Source organism: Caretta caretta, chromosome 2, assembly GCF_965140235.1.
Source record: "Caretta caretta isolate rCarCar2 chromosome 2, rCarCar1.hap1, whole genome shotgun sequence".
NCBI classification, from domain to species: domain Eukaryota; kingdom Metazoa; phylum Chordata; order Testudines; family Cheloniidae; genus Caretta; species Caretta caretta.
The window spans coordinates 214,569,481-214,597,133 of NC_134207.1; the positions used below are offsets into that span (position 1 = coordinate 214,569,481).

A 27,653-nucleotide genomic window follows, 5' to 3' on the forward strand; every position below is an offset into this window, starting at 1 on the left:
GTTTCAAGATTGAGTTTGATAAGTTTATGGAGGGGATGGTATGATGAGGTTTCCTACAATGGCATGTAGCCCATCTGTGACTGTTACAGCAAATATCTCCAGTGACCATAGATAGGACAGGATTATAGGACAGGGTGGGCTCTGAGTTACTACAGAGAATTCTTTCCTAAGCGTCTGACTGGTGGGTCTTGCCCACATGCTCAGGGTCTAACTGATTGCCATATATGGGGTTGGAAAGAAATTTTCCTTCATGTCAGATTGGCAGAGATCCTGGGGTTTTTTCACCTGCCTTTGTAACATGGGGCACAAGTCACTTGCTGGTTTGGATTAGAGTAGATGGTGGATTCTCTGTAACGTGAAGTCTTTAAATCAAGATTTGAGGACATCAGTAACTCAGCCAGAATTTATGGACCCACTTCTACAGGAGTGGGTGGATGGGGTTCTGTGACCTGCAATGTGCAGGAAATCAGACTGGATGATCATGATGGTCCCTTCTGTCCTTAAAGTCTGTGAGTCTGTGTTACTAGAAAATAATTTGTGTATACATACCTCTTAAGGAGGGAAAATTTTTAATAATAAATGATTGATTGGCATTGAGACCCACTTGAAATACCACCAATATTACTGGGTTTTTTGAATATTTTGTCCCTAAATCCAAATGTGTGCGTAACTTACAATCCCATATTATATATATCAGAAAGCCTGATTCCATGCTGCAGGATATTTGTTGTGGATGTGATTTAGTTCTTTAGTGTATGGCATATAACAGCTTTGTGTAATGTAAATAAAATTGTGGAACTTTTTTCATTGCTCTTGTTATGATTGTATGAATAGTTTCCTGAAACAAGTTCCCTTTCTTTTTAGGTGTGTTACACCTTAATTCATGCTCCTGTTTTATTTTCTTACCTAAAGCTATTAAAAATGGCTATGGAAATATACTGCTAAAATTCAGCTTTTTAAAAAAAAATTGGAGGGATAAAAAGCTTTTCTTGCTGGTTGCAAGATGACTGACTGGAAAACCAATTATTCTTATTCATTTAAGTATTACACTAAGAGGCCATTAGAATTTCATACAGTTCTATTTTCTTTATCTGATATATTCCTTTAGGCATTTCACAGATACCTTGCAAGAGATAAACAGGAACAAAGGGAATCTTACATCAACATTGTTATTTGTCAGAGGGCTGTTCTACACTGGGAACTTACATTGGCCTAGTTATGTCTCCGAGGGGTGTGAAAAATCTACAGCTGCAGAGACATAGCTGTGCTGACTTAACCCGCAGTGTAGACAGTGCTAGGCCTGTGGAAGAGTTCTTTCATAAACCTAGCTATTGCCTCTCAGGGAAGTGGGTTAACTACAGCAATGGGAGAACGCTCCTGTTGCTGTAGTGAATGTCTACAATGAAGCTGCTGCAACTGTGCCACTGTAGCATTTTAAATATAGACATACCCTTACACTTAAACTTACTGAGGAAATACAAGACTATTGTGAGTCACATTATAGTATTGTTGCTCCTACCTTCTGTAGTCAGCCTAATAGACTTTAAAGAAACTCACAGCTGACATGTTAGGGTTTGTTGTTGTTTTCTGTTTCCTAAATGGAACAAGAGAGAAAAGGAAGGCGGGGCAGGAATCTAAAATAACTGTATTGGGTTACTTTTTCTGTAGCTCTGTAAAATTTCTCAATTTCATACTCCCTGCTTATATGTCAGGACTGAAGTATATGAGTATAAATAGTTTGGGTTCACCCCCACTCCTTGCCCACTGCTGTGTTAAAGTGTTCTGGTTTGGTTTTCCTCTTCTAAATTGCTGTCTGCTACATTTAATTGTGTAGTCATGCTATATTTTAATTACTCAGAGCTTGGAGGACGAAAACTTTTTCCTATGTATTTTTCCCTGGGCTCTGATGTGAACTCTTATTTTTAAATAATAACTGCAGTTATTCCGGAGCATTTGCAGCTATATCTGAGTGGTACCCTAAGTCAGAATTTAGAACTATTTATGTTAACTATGTGTTCCAAAACTGAACATGATAAACAACTTCTCTGCACTGAGCCTGGCACTTTTGCAGTGCCCACCAAATCCAAGGAAGAAGAATTTAATAGTGAAATTTGTGTATAGGAGACCTGCTAGATTCTAGAGGTTTGGACACTTTGCACTGCCTGAGCAGTACAAACAGAACATAATCTAGGGAATTTCCCCTGCAGTGCTGTCGCCTATGCCATCCTCACCCCTTACATCCCTGTGCTGGGAGATGAAGGGTGCAGAGTTCTAACACAATTCTGAGCTGGTTTGTGGTCCTTTAGGGAGTGTAATGTAGCCTAAGGGCTGTTTCACTTGCATCAGGGCCATTACAGCTTGAGATTCAGGGAGTCATGTACCGCAGTCTATGCTTTGTGATGAAAAAAATCTGTGATGAAATTTGTGATGAAAAAAATCTGGAAAATCTGTCCCCTAATTTTGCTGTCCTGTCTGAATATTTTTGCCTTTCAAGTCCTCGATAATTTAGATGTGCTCAGCTGCTTGAAAGGTGTGAGGGGTGAAGAAGGAGGGTGTTTTGGGAGAGTGCTCTTTCATGCTGATAGGAAAGCAAATGGAATTCCAGCCACTTGTCTTCATCTGAAAACTTGTGGCTATAACATGGAGACTTGTTACTCTAGGGTTCTGTATGTGTGTAAAAATGGGAACAAATAAATGGCAGATGCACAGATCTGTAAGGGATGTGGGAAATCTCATTTAACTCCCTTGGCCTCCATCTCCCACAGTTCAAAAGACAAAATGAACAATGTATTTAAATGAAAAAGCCCATTCTTCCATGGCTAGCTACCCAGCTCCACATCCTTATGAAGTTTACTGTTAAACTATTTCCATGATACCCGTTAGAAATTAAGGCCTCATCAGCAGCCTTTCATAACTGTAACTTCTGATCATCAAAGTTCAGTACCTAATGGTGTGGCAAGTCTATCTAGACTCATGAAAGTCCATAAATTACTAGAGTCTGGCATCGTGTGAACAGGGTCGGCTTCCTGGCATAACTGCGCCAAAGCGCCTCAGTCCTAACCTACACAACTGTTAAGGCGCCAGTGCTGTGGATAGAACTCTAAGGACACAAAATGTGGTTAAATGAGACAAAATATTTTGTCATTTAGACCATTAATATGGTAATTACACTCTTAAATACAATAACAAATTTGTTCTTGTTTTAATTGCTACAGTGTACTGATTATGACCTGGATTATGGGACAGAATGTTTGCACTTGGCTCTAAAATACTGTAAAACAAATGCCAAACTTATTGAAGGATCGCCTGATCTCTGGAAGGTAAGAGCAATATTGATTTTCTTTTATTTATTTGTTTAGTAAAAACACCACACCAGCTAAAATATCAGATAATTACAAAATATTAAAACTCCTTAAGATTTACAGTAATTATGCCTTTGTTTTACAAGTTTAAAAATTCTAAAAACTTGGGAATGGTTTATAACAGTTGAGGGGTAATGTATAATAAAGATTGGAGGTATTTAAAGAAATAATTCTTACCCAATTAAGGGTTGAAGAAAGAAATTATTCCTGTATTTGCAGTTCTTCATGTAGATTGTCAGTACAGATTCACACTCTTGAGGTCTGCTGGCTTGGAACCCTTTGGAAAGTTCTGAATATTGTGAGGCTTCGTGGAGTTCACCTTAAGCTTTGCAACATTCCATGAGTGGTCATATCAAGAGGTGTGACCCCCACATGCAGCCTTGGGTCTTTTTAATTTCTTGGAATCTTGAGTAGACTCCACAAGAGTGGAGATGGAAGCTGGTGAGTGTGCATTTGTGCCAACAAGGAACTTTGAAGAGTTCCATTTAAGATGGGTTGCTTCTTCCTGTTTACAATATTGCCAGTACAGATTCCTATCCTTTGGAAATGGATAAAAGAAATAACTTTCTAAGAAGCTGGTTTTGAGGAGGAAACTTGGGGCCTGATCTACTGCCCATTAAACTCAGTGGAGAGAGTTCAGTTGACTTCAGTGGGTATTGAACAGTTACTGGGACTGCTCTCCTGAAGCAAGCATCAGATTTGGAAACCATATTAAGAGAGCAAAGCTGCATAATGATGTGGATTGAGCTCCAGGTCGCGGCTCTCTATGTTTATTTGGGTATATAGGTGGAATAAAACGGTAGCTATCCCAAACTCTAGGTGTCCTTAAGAGCTATTTAAAATGTAGCAGCCCTATAATATATAGTAGTAACTAATTAAACAGTACAGCAAGATGAGGAAAAAGTATCTCAGCCTCCTTAAATACTGTCCCCCAAAAAAGGTCTTCATCCACAAAAACCCCAATAAAAAGACACTGAAGGTCAACACTTTTGAGCTATTTCACATAAGTGAGAAACAAGTTCCAACGCTATAGGGTCTTTTGGATAACTCTTTGACAGCAACTTCCTTTCTTTCAATCAAAGGGACTCAGTTTTGACTGTCTCAGTCGATCACAACCTTGGCAGTATAGCAAGGGGAGAGAGGTTGTCTCTTAGACAAATATCAGGTCACTTAAGGCTTATAGGTAAATGCAAACTGCTTAAACTCAATCAGAAACCAACAGGCAACCAATGCAGACCACAGAGCACCAATACAATATATTAACATCAAGGTTCCCTGCTTAAACATGCATTCTGTCACTTTCTGAATAGAGTTAAGATGCAGTCCCAAGTATACCATTGTAATCTAGTCTTAAAGTCACCAAGAAATAATTGACACAAGCAAGGTACACATGGGAAAGAGAAGCCTTTGCTGCCACAAAGTACCAAAAAAGCAATAGATTTATGAAAATTTAGGAGGCCTCAGATTTTTGTCATTTTTTTAAATTTTGAACAGGTGCAGTTAGTATTCATAGATAATATGAGCTCACTGGGCTTGGTTCCACATTGAAGGAGCTCAGATGCCCTTCTAGGCTCCTTGGTCTTGACTTTATTTTGACTAGGGGAACTTGCCCAAGCACACCATCCATTTATGGTGCCAAAAAGAGAGGTCACTCATAGTACATATTCATAATATGGTCGTCCCTCCCCTTTTATACATATTTTAACCAGCAGTGACAGGGTAAATAATTCTGACCTTCAAATTATTATTATTTGGCATCTATTGAGTTAGTATCTCCTTGAGTTGAAGAGGAGCAAATCATGCCGTTTGGCACTATTATTTTAGTCTCCCCACAATCTCTGGCAGATGTCACTGCTTTGGTGACACATGGGCAGGGAGATTTGATTTAAATCAAATTGATTCAAATCATGATTTAAATCATTAATCAGGAAGCCTCGATTTAATCATGGATTTCTACATAAAAGTGCATTCTTGTTAGTTGTTATCACCTTAGTACATATTCTTCACAATTCAGAGATAGATGTAGGTTTCATTTTTAGAAGGTACACACTATACGTTTTTAAAGTGATTTATTTTGAAAACTTTTCAGATTAGTTTTACAGCTATATCAGAAAATGAATGATTGTTTGGTTATTTCATTTACAAAAGGTAATTGAAGCAGATATTTATGAAGTCATTGAGAGGTGAACTATCTCCAGTTCAACAGGTTAATCATTAATATTTGGAAGATTTTCTTGCCATGCTGTATTAGAAGGAGAACATCACCAGACAGACATTTAAATTGTTTTATTTAACTAAAACAACGTTATGTATTCCGGATTTTTTTTCTTTAACAGCAAACATATTTTAACAAAACAAGCATATGAATTTTTGAACTTAGTTAAACATTTAAGTTTTATAAAATCAGGTTTGCTTTTGTTAAAATTGTTTTTAACTAAAATAGTTAAATGACATTTAAAAAAAACCCAGAAAAATTAAATCGACTATGTCAGCCAGGTCAACATGAGGAACTTAAAATATTGGCTTCTGTAGCTAACTCAGTCATCTTCACCTTCATTTTCCTGTTTGTTCGTAATCTGGAAAAGAAAAAAACAAGCTTTCCTGCTTTTTCAGGCCCCAAACGATTTCTCAATTTGGAATGATTTAGTCCAAAGGAAGAAAATATTCTTTCTACATCGGCAGAAGAAGCTACTGCTGTTAAAAGTGAGATTATCACTTTAACGGTCTCTGAATCCAAATGCTTAAGTGACTTCCACCAGTTCACTGGGGTGACTTTCTTTAAAACATCAGCAGCAAACGTATATTTCTTGACTGGTTCACCCTTAGCTCTGAAGTTTATTATAGTTGGCATTATGGAGGGATGATTGTCCATGTCATAGCCAACTCCTCTCCTTTAGGAGTTAAAGTTTGACCCTGGTAACAAGTATTGAGAATATTTGCAAGAAAATGAGCTGGAGATAGTGCTTGTCCCATTCGTTTTTTTAATGCTTGTAATTTAACTCTGTCATTGCATATTTCTCTTTTTAAGATCTCACTCGGTTCCTTGCAAAATTCAACAGCGTCAGCAATAAAACCGCTATTTCCCTGCATTTTGTTCAAGGTGACAGAAATAGGCTTCAGGGTACTCAGCATGTGTTCAATGTTTCTCTTAAGCCCAATGTTGAGAACTTTGGCTGTGACAGCGCCATCTATTTTTTCCATGATTTTGTTCACAAACTGTCATCAGATAAGGCCAGTTCTTGATATAGTGTTCAAACCAGTCCACTACTGAGCTCCATCACACGTCTTGGGGGAGAGTTAGCTTGGTTCCTCCCACTTTGTTCAGAGAGCTGCTGAAAAGTGGTTGTTACGGAAGTATTTTGCAATTTCAACAACATTAGCCTTTATTTCTGGAACACTGAAGTCTTTGGCTAGGAGGTGCATCAAATGAGCATTGCAACTGTATAGTCATTAGTGTGGGACTCTCTTCTAAATAATTTCTTCTCATCTTGGATACGTTTGCAGCATAGTCTGTGACCAAGCTGCATACTAGACATTTGCATTTTTTTCACAGTTTGTACTAGCTTTTACTGCTACTTCTTGTAAGTATTCTGCTGTGTGTGCATTTCCTGATGTATCAGTTGTTTCTGTAAGGAAGCCATTCCCTTCTTCTGTTGTCACACAAGCACATACAACAGGCTCATTGTGGACATTACTCCACCCATCAAGACTCAGGTTAACAATTTAATGCTCTACAGCTTTTGCATACTGCTCAATTTCTCTTTCATACACTTTATCCAGCAATTTGCCTGCGACATCTGCTCTGTTGGGTGGACTGTATCCTGGTCTTAGTGACTGAACCAAGTTAATGAAGTGTGGGTTCTCAGTCATACGGAAGGGAGAGTTTGTTGTATAAAGAAACAGGGCAATTTTTTCGACAATTACCTCTTTTTGTAATTTGCTGGGTTTTATTACAAACTTATCTATGGCTGTTTCTGGATGATGGAGGCTTTTTTTTTTCTTTTTGCTGCAGGTGATAAACTGTGGCTATGTGACATACATGATGTGACTGAAACACTATCATTGGCAGATAACTCTGAAACTATAAGAGATGGTGGTGATCTTGAAGGTGGATAGTCTTCAGAATCCTGTATGTTGAGGATGGATTCTCCTAAACAAAATAAGTCAATGCAGTTATTTAATTATTATTACCATACTGCTTATTTAGTATTACTCATTGCATTCACTGACACTCAGTACTACTTTAAAGGTGAAATTGTAAAAGGAAGATCTGCGTATTTCATCTATTTATTTTTTATCACAACTGCATCTAAAATGATAGTATCATAGAGTAACAACTATATTTTTTGCTCAAACATGAGAATTCAAGAATAGTCCAGAAAGAAGACAGGCAGTCCTTAAGAAAGAAGTCTGAAATAAAAAAGTTTACCAACCTGAAGATCCTGCATGTTCAGACATGTTCCTTTGATCATCTTCAACGCAGCTTCCTCCTGAGAAGGAATACTTCTCATGATGTTGTTTCATTCGGGCAACCAGGCCTTGCATTTTTTTCTTGCACTGTTTGCATTTTGCACGCATGCCTGTCTTACCCACAGGTAGAGAAACTTCATTCAAATAATCCCAAACTGGGTCTCTCTTACGGCCTGCTGCCATTATAGCTTTTCTCTTCTAGTGAGAGAATGGAATGGTAGATCTCAAATCAATGAAGGCTACAGTCAGAAAGGACTCAAGACTCCTGGAATATGCTGCTCAAAGTGTTTCACTTTTGTTTCTTTTGCCTGTCCCTCCCTTCTCACATTTATCTCCAGGCTGCTTCTCCTTGTCCAGATCTATTCCGCCTCCAACAATCTTCTATTCATTGAACTTTTTTGAAGCTTTGCACTTGTAGAGAGAGGTAAGGGATTGACTTTGTGTACACAAATTTGCAGAGGGACAATAGGGTTGAGGTCTGTTACATATTTAATTATTTATTTAAACACATTTTTGCTGTTAACAAGCATGTTATCTTTGGAGACACAAATCCACAGTTTGAGAACTGCAAAACTACTCATCTCTGATGGTATTTTCTAGACTGAGCACTGAGTCCCATTGGGTAGATAGAAAGATTAACCTAAATAATCTATACAGAAGCCCCTGGAATCCCATAAGATTGGGTCCCTAATCCATGAACTCAATTACAAAACTTTTCTTAAAAATGTTACATGAATATATTGTCTCATACTATAGAATTAGAATTTATAATCCCTATTCCATTATGAGATATCTTTGAGCTATAATGTATCTATCTTTAGATAGGTTTTTTCCTCAAAACTCATTTTATTAAAAAAAAAAAAAAAAAAAAAATCAATTTTATTTATTTATTTATGTATTTAAATCCTTGATTTTTACCCACCCTGCTTTAAATGTCAGTGCTAATATCTGGCTTCATTTTACAATTTCTAGTACATTTCACTGTAAAGACAAGCTCTGATTGTAAGCTTTTTATGGTGATTTTTTCCAAAACAATTCTTATTATGGTCCACCCTACAATGACCCAGGGTATGTCTACACTACGAAATCAGGTTGAATTTATAGAAGTCGGTTTTTTAGAAATCGGTTTTATATATTCTAGTGTGTGTGTCCCCACAGAAAATGCTCTAAGTGCATTAAGTGCAGTAACTCGGTGGAGTGCTTCCACAGTATCGAGGCTAGCGTCGACTTCCGGAGCGTTGCACTGTGGGTGGCTATCCCACAGTTCCTGCAGTCTCCGCTGTCCATTGGAATTCTGGGTTGAGATCCCAATGCCTGATGGGGCTAAAACATTGTCGCGGGTGGTTCTGGGTACATATCGTCAGGCCCCCGTTCCCTCCCTCCCTCCCTCCGTGAAAGCAAGGGCAGACAATCGTTTCACGCCTTTTTTCCTGAGTTACCTGTGCAGACGCCATACCACGGCAAGCGTGGAGCCCGCTCAGGTAGCAGTCACAGTATGTCTCCTGGGTGCTGGCAGACACGGTACACAGTAGCAGCAACCCATTGCCTTCTGGCAGCAGACGGTACAATATGACTGGTAGCCGTCATCGTCATGTCCGAGGTGCTTCTGGCCACGTCGGCCGGGAGCGCCTGGATAGATATGGGCGCAGGGACTAAGTTTGGAGTGACTTGACCAGGTCATTCTCTTTAGTCCTGCAGTCAGTCATATTGAACCGTCTTATGGTGAGCAGGCAGGCAATACGGATTGCTAGCAGTCGTACTGTACCATCTTCTGCCAGGCAGGCAAGAGATGAGGATGGCTAGCAGTCGTACTGTACCATCTTCTGCCGAGCAGCCATGAGATGTGGATGGCATGCAGTCCTTCTGCACCGTCTGCTGCCAGCCAAAGATGTAAAAGATAGATGGAGTGGATCAAAACAAGAAATAGACCAGATTTGTTTTGTACTCATTTGCTTCCCCCCCTCCCCTGTCTAGGGGACTCATTCCTCTAGGTCACACTGCAGTCACTCACAGAGAAGGTGCAGCAAGGTAAATCTAGCCATGTATCAATCAGAGGCCAGACTAACCTCTTTGTTCCAATAAGAACAATTACTTAGGTGCACCATTTCTTACTGGAACCCTCTGTGAAGTCCTGCCTGAAATACTCCTTGATGTAAAGCCACCCCCTTTGTTGATTTTAGCTCCCTGAAGCCAACCCGCCACATTTGAGCTTCAGCCCTGTCTTCAGCCCGCCACTTACTCTCTTCAGCCCGCCACCTCTCCTCCCGGTCATTTTGTGCTTTCCTGCACTCTGACATTATTTGCCTCCACGCATTCGTCTGTGCTCTGTCAGTGTGGGAGGACAGCATGAGCTCAGAGAACATTTCATCACGAGTGCGTTTTTTTTTCTTTCTAAGCTTCACTAGCCTCTGGGAAGGAGAAGATCCTGTGATCATTGAAACACATGCAGCTGGTGGAGAAAAAAAAAGGGACAGCGGTATTTAAAAAGACACATTTTATAAAACAGTGGCTACACTCTTTCAGGGTAAACCTTGCTGTTAACATTACATACATAGCACATGTGCTTTCGTTACAAGGTCGCATTTTGCCTCCCCCTACTGCATGGCTACCCCCTCAACCCTCCCCCCTCCCCGTGGCTAACAGCGGGGAACATTTCTGTTCAGCCACAGGTAAGCAGCCCAGCAGGAACGGGCTCCTCTGAGTGTCCCCTGAAGAAAAGCACCCTATTTCAACCAGGTGACCATGAATGATATCTCACTCTCCGGAGGATAACACAGAGAGATAAAGAACGGATGTTGTTTGAACGCCAGCAAACATACACTGCAATGCTTTGTACAATGATTCGCGAGTACGTGTTACTGGCCTGGAGTGGTAAAGGGTCCTACCATGGAGGACCCAATAAGGCTGCCCTCTCCAGAAACCTTATGCAAAGGCTTTGGGAGTACATCCAGGAGAACCGCGAATGCCAGGGCAAAGTAATCCTTTCACATGCTTGCTTTTAAACCATGTATAGTATTTTAAAAGGTACACTCACCAGAGGTCCCTTCTCCGCCTGCCGGGTCCAGGAAGCAGCCTTGGGTGGGTTCAGGGGGTACTGACTCCAGGTCCAGGGTGAGAAGCAGTTCCTGGCTGTCGGGAAAACTGGTTTCTCCGCTTGCTTGCTGTGAACTATCTACAACCTTATCATCATCATCTTCTTCGTCCCCAAAATCTGCTTCCGTGTTGCCTCCATCTCCATTGAAGGAGTCAAACAACACGGCTGGGGTAGTGGTGGCTGAACCCCCTAAAATGGCATGCAGCTCATCATAGAAGCGGCATGTTTGGGGCTCTACCTGGAGCGGCCGCTCGCCTCTCTGGTTTTCTGGTAGGCTTGCCTCAGCTCCTTAAGTTTCACGCGGCACTTCTTCGGGTCCTTGTTATGGCCTCTGTCCTTCATGCCCTGGGAGATTTTGACAAAGGTTTTGGCATTTCGAAAACTGGAACGGAGTTCTGATTGCACGGATTCCTCTCCCCATATAGCGATCAGATCCCATACCTGCCGTTCAGTCCATGCTGGAGCTCTTTTGCGATTCTGGGACTCCATCATGGTCCCCTCTGCTGATGAGCTCTGCATGGTCACCTGCAGCTTGCCACGCTGGCCAAACAGGAAATGAGATTCAAAAGTTTGCGGTTCTTTTCCTGTCTACCTGGCCAGTGCATCTGGGTTGAGAGTGCTGTCCAGAGCGGTCACAATGGAGCACTCTGGGATAGCTCCCGGAGGCCAATACCATCGAATTGTGTCCACAGTACCCCAAATTCGAGCCGGCAAGGCCGATTTAAGCGCTAATCCACTTGTCAGGGGTGGAGTAAGGAAATCGATTTTAAGAGCCCTTTAAGTCGAAATAAAGGGCTTCATCGTGTGGACGGGTGCAGGTTTACATCGATTTAACGCTGCTAAATTCGACCTAAAGTCCTAGTGTAGACCAGGGCCCAGAAACTTTGAAGCCCAAAAGTCTCCTGATTTTTTAATTAATTAATTAATTAATGTATTGAGAACCCCTGACAAATTTCTGGCTTTGTTGGAGGCTTTTGCCTCAAGTGAAGGGAAACTCAACAGAGGTGCTGTGTTGAAGTGAGGTTGCTCTACTGACTCATAAAAAATAGAGATGTTCATTAGTGATATTCAACTAAATTTTCTCCACCCCTGAAAGGAGCAGAATGCACCTAAAGGAGTACAGAGATGGGGTAAGGTGGCAGGCAGAAAATGTATATGGCACTGATGTACAATAAGATAAAAATGAGAACAGTACTAACAAACAGGAAAGAGTCTTGGTAACAATGGAGCCAGGAAGGTCTTAGCAAGCCATAGATGCAAAACCACAATGAACCATTAGCCATAATGAGGATGGAGGACATTCAAAGGCAGAGAGCCCCCACAGCTAATGAACAGAAACCACATCAGGACTGTTGGGAAACAAAGGAAGAGACTTTAAAGGAGAAAAGACAGAGTATGGTCTTTGCTTGGGGAAGAGTCTTATGGGAAGAATGAATTCACAGAAGCAATTCCAGGAGACAAAGAGGGCTGTTGGGGTTGTTACAACAGAAAAACAGACTAACCTGCGTTGAGGAAGAAGAGTTTAGTAAGCATGTTAGGAATGAGAGTATGAGGAACACATTGCTACAGAGTCTGTGGAATTGATGGTCATATCTTGACACCAAAGAGCTCTGAAAATAGATTTTCTTGCTAGAAATAGAAATGCCCTCTTTCTAGGTAAGTCTTGAGATCTCATACTTCTCAATCTGTGCACTGTCTTCAGCACTGTCAATTACTTCCTCTTTTCAGAAATTTCCTCTGCTACTGGATTCAGAGACTGTGCTCACTTGGTTCTTTTCCCTTTGAATGTATCTTGTCTTCTCCCTCTTTCTGTAGGAGTCCCTTAGTGCTGTGTCTTCTTCCTCTAGATTTTATTCCTGGTTGACTTCAGTAGGTGCATCAGCTTTCTTTGCTGTCTTTATGTTGAGACTTCCATATCTACCTTTCCAGCCTGACCTTTACCCTTTCAGAGTGTCTCTGACTGTCTGTTCAACATCTGTTCCTGGAAGTCAGCTGCCAACCCAAACTCAAAATTACTAAAACTCAAAGTCCTCATCTTTCCTCTTCTCTTTAATAAAATAGGCAACTTGCCATCCCCTCCGACCCTAAGGCTTGTTGGCCAAATTTTTTCTTTTTACTTTACTCTTGCCTTCTTTCCCTACATCAGTTCTGTACCTGAAAATGTGCTGATATTTTTTTCTGAAGTGCCCTCAAATGCATCTGTTCTTTTTTGTTTCCACCACCAAAACCCTCCCCTGTGCCCTGATCATCTACAGCAATCTCTCTGTGACCTCCTGACTCTTGCTTCACTCCCTCTTCAGTCTATCAAAAATGCAGTTGTAAAGAGTATCTCTCACTCACCAGTCCAGTCATGTCCAGATGCTGCTCTTCCGGTCTTTTCAGTAGTATTCCTTTGTAGCAAACTAAAGCTCTTTTCCTCCCCTTCATTGCTCCTGCACATCACTCTGCTCTCTGGTTAGGGGTTTGTTTGGTGCGTTTTTTTTGCACTCTTGAACACAGATTTCCAAAGTATTAGGCTTGCTTCCTAACAACAGGACCCTGCTTTCTCTCCCTCACTGGTCTTAGGATAATGGAACCACAAAGGTGGTGTGAAGCTACTTTTGCTTCTCCACCTCTGGCAATGCTCCAAGTGCAGCACATGGATGGTTATCTCTGGGAGGTGATACCTCTTTGCATTACTTAGGGAGGTTGTGGAATCTCCTTCCTTTGAAGTTTTTAAGGTCAGGCTTGACAAAGCGTTTGCTGGGATGATTTAGTTTAGGATTGGTCCTGCTTTGAGTAGGGGGTTGGACTAGATGAGCTCCTGAGGTCCCTTCCAACCCTGATATTCTATGGTTCTCTGGAGACACAAATCCACAGTTTGAGAACTGCAAAACTAAGCGTCTCTGATGGTATCTTCTAGACTGAGCACTGAGTCCCATTGGGTAGATAGAATGATTAACCTAAATAATCTATACAGAAGCCCCTGAAACCCATAAGATTGGGTCCCTAATCCATGAACTATTGGAACTCATTTACAAAGTTTTCTTAAACATTACATTAATATATTGTCTTATATGATAGAATTAAAATTTATAATCCCTGTTCCATGATGCGATATCTGAGCTATAATGTATCTTAATTAAAACTATTTGTAGATGAGTTTTCTCCTCAAAAAGCTTTTTATCAAAAAAATCTGATTTTAAATAAAAAAAAAAGATTTTTAAATTTTTTTTTAAGTAATTGATTTTTATCCATCCTGCACATGGGTTGCTTTTTGGAGGTTTCCTTGCAACCATAAAGATTAAAGATTTAGGTTTTTTTAAAATGAAATCTGAGAATCTGGAGAACAAGATGACGTCTTAAAAGAGGTGATGGCATGGTGTACTTGTTCTTCTGAGTCACCAACTTGCGTCCTGTGTACTTTACAGGGACCTTTTAACATCCAAGTTGATTGACTTGTTAGAAACCACTCTACAAACTTAATAGTGATACTTTGTTGTCTGTTGATACTCCAATGAGTCTTATGTTGTCATCTTATGATTTCCATCGAAACCATCTTCATAGTAAACATAATTATTACTTTGGTGTTTTTTGATCATTCTGTATCCTTTTGTTTTAGTTCCCCCATTTTCTTTTAGCACCTCAGTTATTGTTCTCCTGCTCTGATATGTGGGTTTTAGTGGAGGGTGTATCAAGCATGCCTTGCACTGCATTCAGTAAGATCTGAAACTTCTTGATTGAGGTCTCTTCAGACCCTTATTTTACTGTGAAATCCACTGTTTACCATGTCTGATGATGACTGTAGATCCTTCGCTATTGTCAAGGTTGGTGTGGATTCAGATGCCCAAGACTGTGCCCCTCCAGCTTAAAGATATTATTGTTGGTTTGCGGTTTGTGAAGCATTATTCCTCAAGACTTTTCTTCTCTCAGAGTAGCTATTGTATTTTTGTAGCATGAAATTTTTCAACAATCTATTATTTTAGGATTCATAAGTACATTGCTAGGTCTGGAGCCAGTTCAAAACACATCATCCATCTTGCACAGTAAATTTCCACTCAACGTTATTTCTAATAAGACAGTAGTAAGTCTTAGATGAAGAGGTGATGTATTGAACCTTCAGCACTACTTGTACAACGCTATCATTTTTAGAGCAGAATTTAAGACATTCCTTATGCATTGACTGCATAAAACAAAAAATTTTAAAATAATTTTTTTGGGAGAATATTTTTTCAGAAGCACAAAATCTCTACCATCTATTTTCTTATTCATCCTCCCTAAAGAACAGATTCTGCCATGCTTTTTCATATTGAAAAGTACCTTATTCCTTGAGTCAACACCCCTGTTTTCAGTGGGATTACTTGTAAAGTAAGGTACTACTACTCACTGTAAGAGTGACAGAATATGGCCCTGAATGTTCATTCAATCCTTTTTATAACATTTTCAGATATCACTAATGCCTCTAGCAGGGGAGTTGAAGTCTTCAGGCTCAAATCTGCATTGTGCTCATCATCTTGCAGAATTGTCCTCAGCTATATATTAAGCTCTACATTAGCTTGTTACACACAGTGAATGTATAAAGTATTATGGTTACTGGCTTTTCTGTGAAGCTTTTTGGTGCTTTAATGAGTTATGCTACACGTGCCAAGAACTGATATGACTCCAGAGAGATCAACATCAGTCTTCTTATTTCCAACAGAGGAAAAGAACTCCACTCTAATGAAGAAGAACTGACACAGTAATGATGCTTCAAAAGTTTCTTGAAATTTCAGAGAATCTGAATAGAATATCTTCAGCCTATTGTCTCTTATTTGATGGTAAACAGTTTTTAAAGTCATTAAAAATGCTGAGGCAGTCTCTCTCTCTCTCTCTCTCAACTGCATATATTTTTTGTGGAGGTTTCTACGTCCTTAGTAAGCCACAATCCATCAACTGATAGTCCTTCAGAACACCTTTCTTTTGCCCATAATCTTCAGTATCTACCTTTGGATTCTGTCTGACAGAAATTGTCCTTTTTCCATTCACTGAATTCTTTCCAAGGTATTTGTAGTAGTGTGGGCCAATCTCAAGGTACTCACCCAAAGGCTGCTACACTAAACAGATGCTACTAACACAGAGAGGTCCATTAGTAAGCCATCTCTTCCATCCCACCTCTTGAGATCAGGGTGGCACTCATACTGCCCGGCTCCTGGCCACTGGTCCGGGGGGCTCTGCACTTTAATTTAATTTTAAATGAATCTTCTTAACATTTTTAAAACCTTATTTACTTTACATACAACAATAGTTTAGTTATATATTATAGACTTATAGAAAGAGACCTTTTAAAAATGTTAAAATGTATTACTGGCACGCGAAACCTTAAATTAGAGTGAATAAATGAAGACTTGGCACATCACTTCTGAAAGGTTACTGACCCCTGATCTAGAGGATAACAAGCTTGTTAAGGCTCCCTAAAGAGTTACAAAACGTGATAGTTTTAAATTATCTTGAAACAGATCTAAATATTTAACGAAAAAGTGTGATTCTATAACGTCTTGTGATTTTTGTAACTTATGTTCTCACATTTGCCAGTAGTATTTACTATAATTAAGAAATTGACTATATCATTTGTTTGTGGTATTTCAAATGTAAAGAATTGCCTCCAGGGCACTATTTTATTGGTTTTACATTCCTTCCTGCTCTGTTAAATCTAATGAGGTTTATCTGTCCTTTAGGTGACCTACAAGTGGGATCTGTATGCTGCTGAATCAGTTATTAAGGGTATGTGTTTGTCTTTGTGACCATCAGTTGTATAATTCTCAAATCCAAACCCAGAATTTAGTCTGACACTGTTTTAAATTTATCACCAGAAGAAACAATAACCATACAACTGCTTTGGTTAGTTCTTTTAAAAATACCAACTTTGTTATTTATTATTTATATCGTTGTAATGTTTGTATATATTTTACTCATATGTGTAAAGATTAAAGAATATTTAGACTATAAAGAAAATGTGGAATATTTGTGATTTAGAGGTGAAAATGTTGTAAAAAGATATGGCTATTTATTATACTAACAAGACAGTTAATTTATAACCGTTCTATATTGAGTACACACAAAGGTCAGTTTAAAATTTATGCAATTTTGGCACATATTTTTGTATATTTAGTGCTTTATACTGTACAGACTTATTCCAAAACATTATTCATAGTACAAATTGCCCTGGTTGACTCTTCTACGATTACTGTATTTTTCCCCCTCTTTCTTGCCACTAATATTTAAAGAGAAACTGACAGGTAACATTTAGTGAAACTCAGATTTTGTAAAAACAAGAATTTGAAAAATCTAAGTCCATTAGGAATGGTTCCACAAATTTTGTTTAAAAGTGTGTTTTTGAAAAACAAATAACAATGTTTGGTTTATGGGTAAAATACTGCTGCACTGTATTAGTGCATGAGAACTCTAACGTGAAATTAACTGGAATTTGTGACCTGGTAAAATCAGGAAGAAGATCAGATAATATAACTTGATAACAATACTCCTTTTAATTCCTGTATTTGGCTAGGTATTATGTTTATGCTTATACCATAAATTCAGAGATAGAAAGTAATAAAAATGAGGTTTCTATGCTAACAAAAATGCAAAAATTAACCAGATGATATAATACTGAAAAGTAATTAGATTTTTTTTTTCAGTTTGAATAATATAGGTCCAAATCCCACAAGCCCTTGTGCATGTGCTTAACTTTAAGTACATGAGTATGCTCACAGACTTTAGCAGGAGTTCTCATATGCTTGCAGTTAAGAACATATGTGTTTGGGGGATCAAAGTTAAACTGGGGAAATAAACTGGTGACAGAACAGTAGTTAAGGATTATATAATCAGTGATCACATCTTCAGCTGGCATAAGGTGGCAGAGTTTCATTGATGTGAATGGAGCTATGCCAATTTATGCCAGCTGAGAAGCTAGCCACAGACAGGTCCAAGCCCTCCATGAGAGGAATTCACATTAAAATCAATAGAGTGTGTATAGTACGGGGCTCGTGATTTTTACCTTAACATGTTTTGTTTTGATACTGAATTTATAAATGTCCACTTAACAAAGCACCATTTTATTTTGTCACTCAAACTTGTTGAGCCCACCCAAGGCTGATCTGCGTGCTCAAACTGACATAAATTATTTAAGTGCTTAGACATGCCAAGAGTAACTTAGCTGAACTAGATTTACATAAACAATACAAACAGTCCAAAACCGTACTTAATTTAATAGGCTGACCATATCTTGGCTAAAGGATCAATATTTAGTTTTAAAAACCCACCCATACCCAAGTCTCTATATATGTTTTTCTCATTTTCCACTCCTCCTGCACCATTTCACCCTTAACTATCCCATCTATCACAAACGTAAATGGCAATTTATCCAGTAACTATTACCTTAAATTATTTCTTCATTTTTACTGCCTTTGCCTTTAACATAATTTTAAAGTGACCTATGCTTTATTTTTTGCATTGCACATGTAGGGCTCTCATGTTGTACTGCATCAATGGGGTTACTTTTGTGACTAAGAGCTACTAGTTTGAGTGAGGGTTTTCAGGATCTACCAACGTTTTGTATGTTTCAAAGTTTTTTTAATACAGTTAAAAGTATAACCCTATTGAATTATAAAAGATAGCATTAATTTTCTTTCAGCGACTTTTGTGATGTTTTGTGATTTATGGGTAAAGAATATTTAATAATTTTGTGCTAAATCATGGCTTTACCATAAGCCCAGAGTAAGAGGCAGCACACTGTTGAGCAACCCAGAAGGAGACTATGATTTTCTGTGGTTTCTCCATTTTCTGTGGCTCTTCTGGGAGGGAGCAAACTGCACCTGATCCAGATCCAGTGCAACGCACACCACCTGACACACTGGTGCAGCTTTGCTGTCATGTACATCAGGGACGGGAGCCTCTTATGGTGTAGTGGCTCTTCAGAGCCTGTTTCCCCTTTCCTGCTGCTACTCAAGCTACAGGTAGTTGGTGCCTCCTTAGTCCTTTAGGCCCCTGTTCAAAACAGGCCAACATTTACGTACACACTAAAAGTTCTGTAGTGCACGTTGTCTATCACAGATGACATCCTTGACCTTTAAGCAATACTAATGCTTTTCTTTTAACTCAGGCAGTAAGGAAATCCATTTAAGTTACAGCATTTAATCCATTTAAGTTAAATTATGTGCGTTCTGATGAGAATAATTTGGAGAAGTCTTCACTGTCTGACTACAGATGGTATCTTTTTGCTTTGAGTTATAATCTTGGATAAACAAATCTTTAAAGAGTTTATTCTTTATGAGCCAAAATGTCAAATTTATAGTTATGGCTGTGCACAGCTTGGCTAAGGAATAGTTTTCTTTTTACTACCTTTTTCCAGTGATGGTCTCATGGACTTTCTGAACAATGACTTATTTTGCTATTTTATTTATTACAGGATACTCTTGCATTTCTATCATTTTTCTTTGATTAATTGCCTAATTGTAATTTAATATAATTAAATAAAAGAAAAATTGTTGTAAAGATAAGTACTTGGCTGTAGAATAGTGTGTGAAAGAAGTCACAATTCATCATCTGACAGTAATTAGGTGACTTATTCCTTAGTCATCCACATTACAAATGTAATTCTACCTATGCAAGAAAAGCTAACAAGTCCCAAATGCTTCAGAAGAGCAGAACTAGGTTTTCAGCTGCTGGCTAAATGAGACCTGATGATAGACAAATTCCAGCCCACTAAACTGAACTCTGATGTAGGTAAGGACAACACAAATATAACTTTCATTTTCAGTGCAGTGCAATATATAAACAGCTTCATGAGTCACTATCTTCTGAAACTGTTTTCTTAAAACATACTTATTTATTTTCTCACTTCCTTAAGTCACAAAACCCCAGCACCATTCATTTTATAAACAGTAACAATGCTTTTCTTTAGTTCAGCAGGTATGAACTTGCAGAGTATGCAGACAAGGTGGCACATGTCTATTTTTTAATTGCCTATCAGTAAGGAAACCTCATCTTGTAGTCAGGCTGACTCATTTGGAAATGAGATCTGGATAATACAAAATATCCTAAAAAATCTCTATTAGGACTACTGCCCCTGGGTAAGTATCTTTGAACTCGAGTTCAAACATGTAAACTTTAAGTAGCTTATCAACAAGAATTTTGTAATTTAGAGCCTGAACTTTTTTAATGAGCAGAGCCCTGCTTCTGTAACTACTTTAACATGCGTGCTTATCAATGTGCACATGCAGACTGGGCATTCTGCATGCATAGTTGGCTGGATAGACACCTGCTTATCCATGTGTGGGGACAAATCCCAATTTTGGAGGCAAGCACAAATGTAGTGACAGACTTTCAGCCTCAGTTTATGGAAATCAGGAATTCCATATTATATGGAGAGCACATGTGAAAGGTTCTGAAAAACACTTCTGTGAGTTCCATGTTTATCAAAGGGCATATGTAGATGATGCAGGATTTTCAGTCAGGGCTAGGAAGGCAGTCTAGACCCTAACCAATGGCATGTTTCCACTATGTGGCAATGGGTGCCCATAATAATCAGTGCTGAATGGAAGTAAACTCTTCCTTCTCTGCCACCACAAATGTTGCTCCCTCCCTTCTTTATATGCTAATGATAGTATGCACAGTGTTGAGTTTGATAGTTGTTTTTGTGTTTGTGTTTGTTCAGTGGGCAATCATAGGTTTGGTTAGGTTTGTTGTGTTCTATGAAGAACTATGGAGCTTTGAAGAAAGTTTATACCCACAGACTGGACACCTAATGGCGGTCAATCCCCACCCCCTCACCTCCCATGTCTGCACAGATAGAAATCCTTCTTCCATGAGAAAGTGATAGCTTAGAAGTTCTGCAGGATAAACCATATCAAGTTTCCAGAGTAGTTTATTGACTCTTGTATGCTTTTCTGTGGTAAGGGACAGTAGAACCATAAGACATTAGCTTGACATGTTGCAGCCACAGCATGGACATTCTGTTGAATTCACTGAAGAACTGAGGTAGAACACAGGTCAACTAAACTAAACAAGTGCTTATAAAGGACAAGCATTTCAGTGATGGCTTGAGGGGGCCATGTCATGCAAATATTTTACAAAAGGAAGTGTGTGTGTGTGTGTGTAATTAAAAAAATGTTATGCTTAAAAGCTGACGACTGCTGTTTGCAATTAATTTTCTAGGACCTTGATAAGGTATTAATCTCCGTTCAGGTAATGAAGCCAAAAAAAAAAAACCTTATAGATTTTTTTTGTTTGTTTGTAGATTTGCAAGAATCTGACTAGTTTTTTTACCAACTTTACCTTTATGCTTGACTTAGGCATTGCTCAAATGATAGCATGCCGTGGGTTGTGTGTGTATACATAATAATATATATATACATGCACACATTTAATTTAAAAGATTGGGTATAATTCTAGAGAGGAGGCGATGAGAGATGTCACTGAATAATCTGATCTGAAGCATTCTATGGATTACAGTACCTCAGCACAAAGCGGTCCGGTTAAGAACGAAGTCTCAGTTTTAACCTAGATTTGTTTGCTTTTGTAGATTTCTTGACTTTGTAGATTATTTAATTTTTCCCTCCTTTTTAATTTTTCAGACTTCAGATACCTCAGTCTGCAGGCTATAATTTCCATAATTTTTTCACACTTTCCTAAACACTTCACAAGATGTTCTTTCAAGTTTCTGAAAGCATCATTTTTTAGTGAAAACAGATTTCATATATTTTCACAGCAAGTTTTAAAAATAAATCTGTATCAATTCTATTTGCCCTGAAGTTAATTGAACACTGAATGATCTTAAATGCCTAATATGCTGCATTACATACTGTTCCAGCATGAACTATGAATTCTCGTAATGTTGATATGTCTATGGCAGTGAAACTAGGAAGTTTGCAGCTCAGATTTCTCAGTATTTGGGTAATACAAATAAAAGTCGCTGTTAATTCCTCTTTGCAGGGAAGGGGAAATTCTCATTCTTGATATGTTTAAACACTCCTGTATAAATGCAGGTGTATTTCTGTGAATTCTTATTTTACTTACAGTTACTGTTAGAAGAATGTGAGAGTGGAACTACCCTTTATTTTGAGTGAATCATACATTTGTATACAATTTTTTTACTATTTTATTCAGTTCCATCCCTAATACATTGTAGACAGGTGAATCATCGTGCTGCAAATTTGTTTTCTTTGCATTTATAATGATACCTTTGTACTGTACTTTGTAGCTTTCACAGTTTAGGGAAACTGCACCTGTATTGTTTCCCTATGGTCCACCAAGGGCATGCACTTTTAGGCTTTTGTCTCCCAGACATTACCTCTCTTGGGCGGAGACCCGTGTCTCTCTCCCTCCTGACTGGGGTTTTTCCTACCCACATTGTGATATCCCCAGCAAGCCAGACTGCCTAAAAGGCCATCATCTGCATTTAGCTTTCTCTCCAGAGGCTATGTCCAGTATATTGCCTGCAGTTATAAGTTACAACACAGCTACTTATAAGCAAGCACATTTATTCTTAAGGTGAAAATATTATAGAGAAAACATATTAAAAACAGTAGGTGTCAGTCTTTCAAAACGCATAAGTCATTTTTTCCTGTAGTTACAAGTTCATAACTGTCTCAGAATCAGAACAACCAGGAATAGTTCAATCTTTCCTTTATACAGCTTGGGCCTTTGAGCTGGGCCTCTTGTAATAGGCGATCAGCAGACACAGCCCCACTCCTCAGGATGTAGCTTCAAAAGACTGAGTTTTTGCATAACCGGAGGTGAGGAATTTGCATTCACCTCTCCCTAAATATTGCTCAGGAAAACCCAGTAGTTTTTGTTTCAAAAGTCCATTGTTGCCTGGCACATTGTTCAATATAGTCCTTTGAAACGCCAGGTGTCACATATGTCATATATTCCCCATCAAGAGATTACATACAGTCCAGGCCCACATTAATGACTGCACTGCATTTAAGGAGGGATGAGCAGTTTCGATTAAGGACAGCAACACCAACTGCATCCAGTGGGACATACCTCATCACACACTGTGGTTGGAGTGGATGACGCCAAGGAGTTCACACAGACAGTGGCTTGTTCATACCACAGCAAGCTTGGGAGGGGCCTGAGTCACATAATAATATTTGCTGGGGATTTAATGATGGTGGTTGTTTTGGCAGCACCTGTAAATTCAGGCACGTTTGTAAGGCATGTTTTGGGACCCATTCAGCCTGTTCTTGCCAGAGCGGTAAGGGATGATCACAAGGAGGAAACAGGACTGGGAGTGGCTCAAGGGCCAACTGCAGGTCTGGCTTGGTTGGAGCAGGGTCTGGGACACAGAACGCAAGCTGGGGAGGGGGACAAACTGGGGGCAGTGCAATGCACACTGGCACCGACGCTAGTTAGGCTGGAGGTATTAAGGGTTCTCCTATGGGATTACCCTAACAAGGCAGATGAGGCATATTTGTGGGAGGGGTTTACTGTGGGATTTCGGATCCCCTTTGTGAGGAGTAGGACTCATGTGATGTCAAAAAAATTTAAGTCAGTAACTGGGATGGAACATATTGTTGAACAGAAGATTACACAGGAATTAAAGGAGGGCAGGGTGGCTGGGCCATTTGACCAATTACCTATAGAAAACTTGAGGATTTCCCCCCTGAGTTTGGTCTTTTTTGAGGGACAATTTTATTGTGACAAGGCTGTGCCCATGGGCTGTGCGGTATCCTGTTCAGCATTTGAAAAATGTAGTACAATGTTGCACTGGACAGTGGTGCGGGCAGTGGGACCATGCCAAGGAGTGCATTATTTGGATGATTTTTTTGTTTGCAGGACGAACTGGGTCAAATGACTGTGTTCACCTATTGGACACATTTCAGGTCCTGGCTAAACAGTTGGGGGGTACCCCTAGTGGAAGAAAAAACAGACTACATTGACCTACGTGGGGATCAAGCTGGACACCAGGGAGGGCATATCGTGGCTCCCTCAGGATAAGCTTCAGGAGCTATTGGGATTGCTCAGGAGAGCAGTAGGAGCCAAAAAACTCACTGTGAGACCTGCAATCTGTTCTGGGGAACCTGAACTTTGCCTGCAGGGTTGTTGCCCCGGGGAGTGCATTTTGTGCCTGGATGGCAGTGGCAAGAGTGGGTGTAGCCAGGCCACACCATTACATACGAGTCACTAGAGAGATGAAGGAGGATTTGAAGGTGTGGGAACGGTTTTTTTTAAGTCACTTCAATGGAGTATCATTGTGGAGGGAGGAATGGCTATTACAAGGGGGTTTAAAAATCCATTCGGATGCTGCAGGGGGTACAGGTTTTGGGGTGTTTTATCAAGGCAGGTGGTGTGCCCAGAAACAGCCTGCCATTTGTACACAAAACAGAGTGGTGCATGATATGACTTCCTTGGAATTTTTTCCCATTTTAATTGCAATGCTTATTTGGGGACCGGAGCTGGCTAAGAAGGGTGTGCTTCTGGTGTGACAACATGGCAGTGGTACAGGTTATCAGTCGCAAATTTCCATATCGCACAGGGTTATGAAGTCGGTGAGGGCATTTGTTCTACAATGTTTACACCTCAGCATCTGTTTTTCTCCCAAGCATGTGCCAGGCATGGATAATGGCATAGCAGACGCCTTGTCTTGTTTCCAGTTTGACAGATTTTGTGAGCTTGCACCAGGAGCTAGCAACGAATCTGAGCTCTATCGAACCTTGGCATATGATGTAGTCGGTGGCATGGAGATTCTTGGCTCCGGGCACACAGCTGAGCTGTGCAAGACATTGTTTTTTAATGAGTTCTTTCAATTTAAGGATCCAGAGTGCTGGTCACCTATACTTCCCACCGCAGAAGGCAGTTGTTGTGGTACCTGGTTGAGGACAACTCAGTGGCTGGTGCCCCTTGACGATGCTGGCATGGTGCAAGGGACAATGGGTTCTTGCGGGAGAATGGGGATTCACCTATTGGGGTTGCTATACAAGAGGCCATTGGGAGATGTCGGGGAACCTGACTGGGTGGGGGGGAGGCTGCCAAGCAAATTGCTGGCACCTCCTTCTGGCAGATGTCCAGTGCAGGTTCTCCATAGGGAAGGCATCCAGTGACCAGATAAATGGCCTGGTAAAGGACTTAAAAGGAGGTGCTAGATAAAGGAACAGAATGGGGGAGGGAAGTTGGGGACTCCTATGATTGGTACGGCAGGGAGCCGACCCCTCCCCCCATTCTCATAGTCACCTTAACCCTCCTATGAGGGGGGTGGATGGTAAGTTCCAATTGGCTGGGGGGACCGGGATGGAAGATGAAGCGGGGCTGGTGGAAGCCCCAGATAATGATTTGAATAAATGTGGATTTGCCTGCACTGTACACTTTATCTGCTGGGTTGTCCCGTACATCTATATAATAAAGTTGTGGCCTGATTAAATTCTATATCATGTGTCTGCTGTCCTTCTTTTGTTATATCCAGACAATAATAGACCATTCATTTAATACAGTGGACCCCAAAGATACTTAAAATTTTAATTCAATTAGGTCTCCCAAGGATATTGCAGGAAATTGCTATATCTTTCTCAATAGCAGTGATAAGAAATCTTTAATTTGAAGTGAGAAAGCCTTACTAAACAGAAATGATACTAAGGCAAAATTGAGGAAGACATGACGCTTAACTTTAGTACATGTTACTGTGAGTGGAAAAGAAAAGAATGTCCCAGCGAAGTGTTAAGTCTGGTGCAGAAGACAGTCCAATGCAGGTAACAAGTTGGATTAATTGGCAAGTGCCTAAGAAAACACCCTGTGTCCGAAACTGTCAGGGCAGTTGCTTGTATGAAGCTTGACAAAATTGGGATGTGGCAAGACTAGGCAATGATATAACTGGGACATGGCAAGATTCAGAAAATGGGTTGGGGTGACCTCTGGGCTGCCTTAGGATTCAAACAAAGGAGTCTTACTATGTTGGAGAGAAGGGTTAAACATACCAGAGCAAGTCCCCAGTAAAGTATTTGTTTTTTTTAAATTTTAGTCTAACAAACTCCCTGACTTTACTGATTTAAGGACCTCAGGATTTGGCCCATTATATTCTGACAGCATGGAGAGCTTTAGCTGTGGTTATGGAATGGACAGAGACTTTCTGATAGGAGTACAGGTTAAAAAGGAAGCAGCATTTGGAGGTTTAATCCCACCACAGCTACATTTTGCTCCATGTTCAGGGACAAAGTGGAGGAAGTTAAGGGAGAGAGGCTGGGTTGTGTTCCAGAGAGATAAGGAAGAGTGTCATCTGAGCACAGGGAAGGGGAGGCCAAAGCAGTAGAAAGGTGGAGGGAGGCAATATAACAGTGATCAGGAAAAGGGAAGAAAAGCAGCCCAACTGGCAGTTGAAGGGGAAGATAGGGCATGGTGAGAGGGGAGAGGAGAGGCAGTCAGGAGGCATCGTTAGTGGTACAATAAGTTTATATGCAGATTTTCTTAATGTGAAGAGATGCATATCATCAAACCAATTGACTTTGTGTATCATCAAGTTTTCCAACCATCCAGTACCTCTTTTTTAGCTGTTTCTATAAATTCTAATTGTCCAAACTTCTTTTCTTTATTTTTCTTCTTGAAGCCATCTTTTAAAAATGATTTCAATATCCCATTGGTGTTTGAATTATCATTAATTTTATTACTCTCCTCACTTATGGACTTTCTCTGTAATATTACTCCCTCACCTGCTATTTTTAATAAAATGACTTGTTATTCCTTCTAACTGTTTTTGATAGTATTAAGATGTTTTGCTCCTCTCTATTAAGGTTAACCTAGAAATCTTAATTGCCATTTTGTATTCTTCTCCCTTTACCCCTTAAAGTCCAGGGGATAGGAGATTTTTGAGGGGTGGGGAGTTGACTTTTTAAACTGAGATCTTTGAGCAGCCCCTTGTGAAGTTACATTGGACGCTACTTGTTTGCAGACTCCTCTTTCAGAGAAATTGTGTGTTGTGTCTTGTTCTGCTGCCTTTTAGGATTCCACAGCCATATTCCACATGCTGATTTTCATAATTGCTCTAATCTGACTTTACTAAAATACTTAGTTCCTCAACACTTCATTTTTTGAAATCTTCTACCCTTGAATTGCTCCATTATGTACACACATCTTGTACTGCTTCATTTTTTGTACTATGCTAAATTGATGTGATTTGTGGTTTCTCGTTTCAAGCTTCTCTACTATTCTCAACCAGTTCCTCTCTGCTGGTAAGAAGTAAATTCAGGATGCTTCTCCTGTACATGCAGGTCCCACTTTTTACATCATAACATTCTTCCTTTTTATGTAGAAGACAGCTTTGATGCATGTTTGGCTTCACTTTCTGCCCAACAAATCTATAGGAATATAAATTCTCCCGTAAGGCTGGTATCCCATGGTTTCCAATTGCCTGAGAATTGGGCCATACATTTTTCATTCTCGCTTTCATCTGGTGTTTGTAGTCTGTAAGAAGATGCTTCTTGTTTCTCATTTATTTTTCTTTCTTGTAGCCTAATCCAAAAAACTTCACCACCATTCTCTTCACTGTCAAATTGTGCTTTGGTGGCATTGTAAATAATGTAATGTATAGCAGCATCCTTCCACCTCTTCTTTAGAGCTTATAGGCGATTAATTCAGTTTTAATGTTAATAAAAAAATTGCTTGAAAATGATCACAAATCTCATTCATTTTCCAAGAACACTAACTCCAGCAATAAGCAGTTTTTAAATTTTTTTTTGTTCTGTATTTGTTACCCTTTATATGGAGGTGCTTGATCATATGCC

The 27,653-nt window shown here is 39.7% G+C and overlaps 1 protein-coding gene across 7 annotated transcripts in view; it reads left to right on the top strand.

Annotated features, from left to right (window-relative positions):
• Positions 1 to 27,653, top strand: part of CRPPA (CDP-L-ribitol pyrophosphorylase A) — a 200,344-nt gene that overhangs the window by 78,657 nt on the left and 94,034 nt on the right. For all 7 annotated transcript variants that reach the window (XM_048838286.2, XM_048838291.2, XM_048838293.2 and 4 more), the window contains 2 exons: positions 3,216 to 3,320; positions 16,620 to 16,665. In XM_048838286.2, coding sequence (XP_048694243.2) covers positions 3,216 to 3,320; positions 16,620 to 16,665 — 151 coding nt within the window. The remainder of the gene's footprint in view (positions 1 to 3,215; positions 3,321 to 16,619; positions 16,666 to 27,653) is intronic.